The sequence below is a fragment of the Temnothorax curvispinosus genome, unplaced genomic scaffold, assembly GCF_003070985.1.
Source record: "Temnothorax curvispinosus isolate PA1 unplaced genomic scaffold, ASM307098v1 QBEX01016735.1, whole genome shotgun sequence".
NCBI classification, from domain to species: Eukaryota; Metazoa; Arthropoda; class Insecta; order Hymenoptera; family Formicidae; genus Temnothorax; species Temnothorax curvispinosus.
Genome location: NW_020226515.1, coordinates 1 through 8,153, shown reverse-complemented (window position 1 = coordinate 8,153; position 8,153 = coordinate 1). Strand labels below are relative to the sequence as shown.

General features: G+C 43.8%; 1 protein-coding gene across 1 annotated transcript; it reads left to right on the top strand.

The window, feature by feature from the left end:
• Positions 1-2,039: 2,039 nt before the first annotated feature.
• Positions 2,040-6,096, top strand: LOC112466931. Its single transcript, XM_025035292.1, has 3 exons — positions 2,040-4,145; positions 4,314-5,948; positions 6,067-6,096. The coding sequence occupies exons 1-3, from the start codon at positions 2,040-2,042 to the stop codon at positions 6,094-6,096; spliced, it is 3,771 nt and encodes a 1,256-aa protein (XP_024891060.1).
• The last annotated feature ends 2,057 nt before the right edge of the window (positions 6,097-8,153 follow it).

Below are 8,153 nucleotides of genomic sequence, written 5' to 3'. Positions count from 1 at the left end.
ATCGCGAGCACCGCGCGCGAGGCATTTTCTCGTCGTCGCTGTCGTCGCTGTGTCGTGATCATCACGGCCATCACGGTCGTGCTCGTGGCTCATCGTCGTCATCCTCGGTGCCAAAGAGGCACCTGACGGTTAGACGAAAGTAACCGAGCGAGACGCAGCAGCAAGATATAAAGGTGTCGTCTATATCGACTATATGTCAACGCAGTAATGCGTAAAGGTTTCAGGTGTTTTGGTCCAACTAACTCACCTTGAGAATGCAAATTGAGAAACTTCAATTGTGCATAACCTCATTGCGGAATGTCCTACGATAGCCTAACCATCGGGCGGTAGTGACTTCAAAAAAGTAAGACGCATAGGCGAGATTCAGGTGTCTTGGTCCAACCAATTCGCCTTGAGAATGCAAATTGAAAAATTTTAATTGTGCACATAACCTCGCTGCGTAACGTCTTTCCAGCTAGCAAGTTGGGTCGGGGCGGTAGTGACCTTAAAATGGTAAAATGCATAGGCGAGATTCAGGTGTTTTGGTCCAACCAATTCGCTTTGAAAATGCAAATTAAAAATTTTAATTGTGCACATAACCTCGCCACGTAACGTCCTTCCAACCATCAAGCCCGTTCGGAGCGACTTAAAAAAAAAGGTAAGATGCATAGACAAGATTCAGGCGTCTTGGTCCAACCAATTCGACTTGAAAATGCAAATTGAATTTCAATTGTGCACAAAACCTCGCCGCGTAACGTCCTCCCAGCTATCAAGCCTGTTCGGGACTGTACTGACTGTAGCGACTTTAAAAAAGGGATTTAGTCTTGGTCTAACCAATTCGACTTGAGAAGGCAAATTGAGAAATTTTAATTGTGCACATATAATACGCACTAGCTGGTTACCCGGGCTTCGCCCCGGAGGACATGTGTAATAAGACACGCAAATAGTCTCTCTCTCTCCCTTCCCTCTATTTCCCCATCCCTCTCCCTTTCCCTCCCCCTCTTTCTCTCTCTCTCTCTCTAAAATGCTATAAATTGAAAAATATTACTTTTTTATCTACTTCTGATACCGGTTTCCAAAATGATCGGTAACAAAAAATTATATACTTTATTATAGCACTCCCCAAGAAATTCAACACCTACTTTATGTACAATTCTTTGAGATTCAGTCATTCGGAACCTGTTTCCAAAAAGATCGGTAACAAAAAATAGTAACACTTTATAGCACTCCCCGGAAAATTATACTCCTACTTCATATATATTTCTTGGAGATTCAATCAATTATTTCCCAAAAAATTAGAAAAATTAAAAAAACCGGTTTCCAAAAAATCGGTAACAAAAAACTATACACTCCCCGGGAAATTCAACCCCTATTTCATATACTTTTGTTGCGGCCCCAATTAAAATGTAATAATAAAAATAAGAATAATATTAAGAAAGACCGAGAATAACAATAGGGAACGCGACCGCGAAAGCCCGAGAGAATTACGCAACGCCGAATCAGCAAAAAATGAGTTGCGCGATCGGCCCAGATACGATCGAGCAACTCAGCGATATCGAAGGACAAGACGAGGATTGAAAAGGAAGCGACAACAGGAGACGAGAGGGCAATTGGAGTCTCGAAGCGACGGGCGTTTAACGCGAATAATCATTGTAACCCAAAGTGAATTAATTAAAGTTATCATTTATTGAGAAGTGTTGTTAATAAATCCCGCCTCCTCCGTGGATAAACGATCCCTGGTGTCCCGCCGTAAAAATGGTGGCAGCGTGAGGGATCCTGTGGCAGGAAGACGGGAACGGCAGCTAAAACAGAAAAAGAAGTGAATCAGTGAGGCAGTGCAACATCCTCAACGGAGACACAGGCAGCCAGATTCAAAAACAGCGGACAACACGGTAGCGGCCGACGAGGGACAAGCGAGCAGCGTAACCCGAGAAGGCGCCGACCTACCTCAACGGAGGCTCACCGACAGATAAGGCGGCACGAGCACCCACCAGCAACATGCGACTAGCGACCGTAATGTAAGTCGATTAAGCAAAGTATGTAAAGCGCAATCACCGTAAATGTCGGAAAACGAAAATCCACCTGCGGAACTAAACCAATCGTGGCTCCATAGCGAGACGTCACGACGAGCGCGTAGAAATAGACCGTTAAGCCCCGTGCAAACGACCGAAGAAGGCGTAAACGATAATCGCGAAACCGTGCGTAGAAATTTAGACGCGTACTACTCAAGCGAAAGCGAATCAGAATCGGAATTACACCCGAACAGCGTAATCGAACGCGAACAAATCGACGATTCCGTTATAATTTTAGACGCGAGAGTAATAGGACAAAATAACTGCCCCGACGAAAATAGACTCCACCCCTCACACGCGCACGCACAATCCGAAGACGCGAACAGTACGACCAGTAGGCGAACACACAGACGAGAGTTCTCATTGACTTCGTATGATAGCAGCGTATTTGACCCGCAAGAATATTATTCTGCCCCGAGACACGTGAACATAATCGAGATGGCGGAAGCAACAAATAGCAACCACGACGCGAATAACGTAAATGACAACGCGCCGATAACCCCAGAGGAAATAGACGAAGAAATAAACCGTCTTAATCAAGTGCTATCACAAAGAGGCACCCCGGCGAATCACCGTAACCGGATACCCGCACGGGCCGAACCGCCGCGAGACGATAGAGATTCCATTCTCGACGAGATATTAAATGGAATCCGCAACTTACAAGATCGCGTAAATCAACTAGAAACGGCGAATCTTGAACGCCGCGAATTTCACGCGAGACGCAAGCCAAGTAACCTCCCGTTTGAAGTAACGTACGGAAGAACGTCATATGATATTCGGAACCAAGCGGAGCGCGCAATCGGATATCTACGTTTAAAAGAGGCACGAGACATGATACCTGAGTTCGACGGAACCTCGAGTAAATTACAAGAATTCTTAAACGCCGCGTCATATGCAATGAAAAACATAAATCCTATGGAGGAAGGAACGCTATTAGAAGCAGTGCTATGCACAAAGCTAAAAGGAAGAGCGATGATAGACTTTCAAACGCGAGAGATAAGAGATTTCGCACAACTAAAGAAGGAATTAGAAGTTTGCTATTTGAGCCGCAAAAGCACAACACACTTACAACTAGAGTTTAATACACTCAAGCAAAAACCCGGAGAAAATGCAAGAGCATTCGGATTAAGAGCCGATAAGCTAGCGATGGAGCTATACGACTCCATGATAGAGGGAAGAAATCACACCATAGAAAGCAAGCGAACTATATTAGAAATGATTCAACAACAGGCATTACAGAATTTCCAATTAGGATTGAGAGACGAGATCAAGTTACTTGTCCGAGCTCAGCATTTCGCAACATTGCAAGAAGCGATTGCCGGAGCGAGCGCCGAAGAAAAAGTAAACGGGCCGAGTGGAATTCCGCCGCGTCCCAAAAATAATTATGCGTACTTGCCGCAACCGCGCGATAACCGATCGACGTTACAATGCCAAAAATGCGGAAAATACGGGCACCTCGGAAGGGAATGTCGTACCAATAGATATGCGAACCGTTTCTCCTTACCAAAACCCGATAGAACACCCCGCGTAAACGCGATAGATAAAGTCTGCAATTACTGCAAGAAGGCAGGACACATGCGCGAAGAATGTTGGTTGTTAATTGGTCGACCAAATAAAGAAAGGACGAACCACAACAAACCTAATAATCCGCGAGGACAAAATAAAAATTTTCCCCCGAAAACGAATGGCCCGAGAAAAAAGGACAGTAATTCAGCCGCGAATAGCGATGAGGAAGATAAAGAGGACACAAAGCAGCGCCGACCGGCGTTAGAGTATCAGGTGTCACACCTGACGAACAAGCCGCGAAAGCATGCAGGGCTGGACTTAATCACTCTGCCCATGCGAGAAGCGAAGCGCGAAAAAATAAATTTACTGTTCGATACCGGAGCGGCCGTATCAATAATAAAAGTAAAACATTTGAAAGGCGAAACAATGATAAAAGAGGATAAAATGGCCCTTACAGGAGTAACAGGTCACAAAGCCCATACAATTGGAAAATTTGCAGCAACTATTGACTTGAAAGATAGAAAGATCAAGCACACGATATATGTCGTCAAAGATGATTTTCCGATAGAATACGACGGAATACTAGGCGTAGATTTTATAAAGAAACATCGAGCGTCATATAGTTACGAGTCGAGCGCAATACGCATAGGGAATAGCACATTAAAATTATATCCGTATAAGAAAATGGTTTTGAAACCGCGAAGCGAGACAATAGTGCAAGTCGCGACCGATAAAAATTCACTAGGAATAATACAGGCAGAAGAGACAATACCAGGAGTGTTCATAGGAAATTGCCTAGTGATGCCAGAAAACTTTCTATGTCCGGCAAGCATACTAAATACGACGGAGAAGACAGTCGAAATGCTAATGCCGCAAGTAACATTAGAAGAGTTAGAGCAAGAAGAAGCAAAAAAGATAGAAATAAACCAAGTAGACAAGGCAGAAGAAACAATGCCGCGTAGCGAAAAAGTCGAAAAATTGATACGCACACAACACTTAAACGAAGAAGAAAAGAAAACCATTATGGAAATTTGCAGAGATTACAGCGATGTATTGCATGTGGAAGGAGAACCACTGACATGCACTGATATCGTCGCGCATAAGATTACCACGAAGGCGGGCAGCGTACCGGTCAACGTCCGACCGTACCGTTTGCCAGAAAAGCACAAGGAAGAAGTGAATAGACAAGTGAAAGAGATGTTGAAAAACGGAATTATTAGACATAGCACGAGCCCGTGGAATGCGCCGTTGCTAGTAGTACCGAAGAAAAGAGACGCATCAGGAAAATTAAAACTGAGAGTGGTAATAGATTTTCGGTTTGTGAACGACCTAACGGAGGGAGATTCCTTCCAATTGCCAAACATAACCGATATCCTAGACCAACTGGGAAAAGCAAAATATTTTACCACGCTAGACCTCGCCTCGGGATATCATCAAATCCCGATGGAAGAAGAAGATAAAGAAAAAACAGCGTTCTCGACACAATACGGACATTACGAGTATAATCAAATGCCTTTTGGACTGAAAAATGCCCCAGCGACATTTCAACGAGCAATAATAGCCGTTTTAGCAGGACTAGTAGGATTACAATGCTTAGTCTATCTAGACGATATAATAGTATACGGAGCAAGTTTACAAGAGCACAATAAGAGATTAATTGAAGTGCTAAAAAGACTGAGAAAATATAATTTGAAATTACAGCCCGATAAATGCGAATTCCTTCGGAAAGAAGTGACGTATCTCGGACATGTAATAACAGAAAACGGAATCTCGCCAGACCCTACAAAATTAGAAGCAGTAAAAAGCTTCCCGAGACCAACAAAAGTAAAGAACATCCAGGCTTTCGTAGGATTAGCCGGATATTATAAAAGATTTATTAAAGATTTTTCAGCAATCGCCAAGCCACTCACAAAAATGACCAGAAAAGATATCAAATTCGAGTGGAACGCAGAACAACAAAACGCATTTGAAATACTTAAAGAAAAACTAACCACAGCACCGGTATTAAAATACCCGGACTTCTCCCAAGAATTTGTAGTAACGACCGACGCGTCAGATTACGCAATAGGAGCCATACTGTCACAGGGAAAGATAGGTCAAGATCAACCCGTGGCGTATGCGAGCAGAGTACTATCTAAAGCCGAGCAAAATTACAATACTACCGAGAAAGAATTACTAGCGATAGTATGGGCGGTGAAACACTTCCGACCATACGTTTATGGAACAAAATTTATCATCGTGACAGACCATAAATCATTGGTTTGGCTATTTAACGTAAAGGACCCCGGATCACGATTAATCCGATGGAGATTGAAATTAGAAGAATACGATTACACTATCGTACACAAGGCCGGTCAAGAGAATAGAAACGCGGATGCGCTGAGTCGACATGTGCCGACAGATATCAACAAGATAGAGAAAAAAGAGAATAACGAAGAGGAGAGCGAAAGAAAATACACAGAAGAAGAGAAGCAACGTATATTATACGAATACCATGATGCACCTGTAGGAGGACATCAGGGTGTGGAACGCACCATAAACCGAATAAGGTTGACGCATAATTGGAGAGGATTAACTCGAGACGTCGAAGACTACATTAATAAATGCGAACTATGTCAGAAGAACAAGTTATCGCGAAAAAATAAAGCACCCTTAGTAATAACAGACACCGCGGACAAACCGTTCGAAAAATGTGCTCTAGATATAGTAGGACCACTGACGGTGACCGAAAACGGAAATAAATATATCCTCACGTTTCAGGATAATTTATCAAAATTCAGTAAGGTGATACCCGTACCTAATCAAGAACCGAATACAATCGCGAAAGAATTCGTCACAAAGATTATCTTTGAATACGGTATCCCCGACAAAATACTGACGGATAGAGGAACGAATTTCCTTAGCGAAATATTTAAAAGCACGTGTAAATTACTGAAGATAGAAAAAATTCAAACAACGGCCTACCATCCCGAGAGTAATGGAGCATTGGAACGCTCTCATAGAACATTAGCCGAATATTTGCGACATTATATTAACGCGGACCAGACAGACTGGGACGAATGGACGCCATACGCAATGTTCGCGTATAACACGACGCCACACACAGCGACCGGGTTTACACCCTTCGAATTAGTATACGGGCACCGAGCGACACTACCGACGGCACTGTCGCAACCACCGAAACCAACGTATACTTATGACAATTACGCGCAAGAGCTAAAAGAAAAATTAAGAGCGACACAACGAGTTGCAAAAGAACATTTGCGAAACGAAAAATCTAAGGCCAAGGAGACGTATGATAAGAAGACAAAAGAAATCAATTTCCAAGTGGGAGACAAAGTTCTCTTGCACGACGAAACGGTGCGTAGAAGATCGAAAAAATTAGAATCCCCGTGGATAGGACCGTACGAAGTAATTGAAAAACACTCAGACGTAAATTATACGATCAAAAAGGGACGGAAAACCACGCGAGTACACGTAAACCGATTAAAGCCCTTTATAGAACAGTAAAAACAGCGTAGAAGAACAAAAACAAGCAATAGGAAGTAGGCAATAGAAAATAGGCGATAGTAAAAACTAACGAAAATTAGACAATAAGTGCTTACCGAACATCAAACACGTCGCACCACACGACGTCCGGTGGCCACATCCAAGGTGACCTCCAGGGGGTGGAGAAGATGCACCCAGGTGTCCGGGGGCGTTAGCAACGCTTCTGCGTAGGTGGGAGGGGGCGACGTCGGCCCCGAACCCAAATTTGCCGCAATCCGCGCACTAAGCGCGGCACCCTCACTTACGGCACCCGCACGAGCAGCGCGGAGCCAATACGTGCGCCAACATGCGTCGCACGTCGTCGGGACAAAAAAAAACGGTTACACAGACGGCACCTCATTTCACAATTAGCGCAAACGAAAAGTACTCTCTCTGAATCACGTCGCAAGAGCAACTAAACGCGCGAGGAGAGAAAAAACGCGAGGAGAAGGCACTATCAAACCAAGGTAAAAATTCGAAGAAAGGTAACATGAGTCCTTATTGAGAGAACCGGACAATTGCAACAGGTAGAAGCTACTTGGAAACTAGCGATTAAAATCGACGTAGCAACCCTAGGAAACCGATATCACCAACTTCAGAAATTTCTACAGCAAGCCGAAAAAGTATGCGACACGATAATCGCAAAGGACACGCAGCAGACGTGCAAAAACATTCTCCATATAATAGAGAAAAATAACAAAAAATTAACGCAATTATTAACGCGATTACAAACTATATATAAAACAACTAATAATAAGCGAGGGTTAATAGACGCGATCGGCACAATCAGCAAAACGCTGTTCGGCACTATGGATGCCGACGATGCAAAACACATACAGGAGCAGCTTGAACTGATGCAAAATCAGCAACAGACTCTACGGCACACCGCAAAAAGCCAATTAAAGGTGATAAATGCCACGATAGGCCACATGGAGGCCTTAGAAAAATCGTTATACCACAACGAACAACTGATGGCGAACGTCACGAGACGGATACAGCTGGAAACAGCACTGTAGGGAGCGTCCCAGTTGCGCACAGAATAAATCGGACACAGCAGGTTGAATGAAT

Excerpts from the sequence above, each read along its gene's own strand:
- LOC112466931 (XM_025035292.1), top strand. The coding sequence starts at position 2,040 with ATGTCGGAAAACGAAAATCCACCTGCGGAACTAAACCAATCGTGGCTC. Across the intron at positions 4,146-4,313 it reads AATACGACGGAATACTAGGC|GCAGAAGAGACAATACCAGG; the intron begins GTAGATTTTATA and ends GGAATAATACAG. Across the intron at positions 5,949-6,066 it reads CGGATGCGCTGAGTCGACAT|GAGGACATCAGGGTGTGGAA; the intron begins GTGCCGACAGAT and ends ATGCACCTGTAG.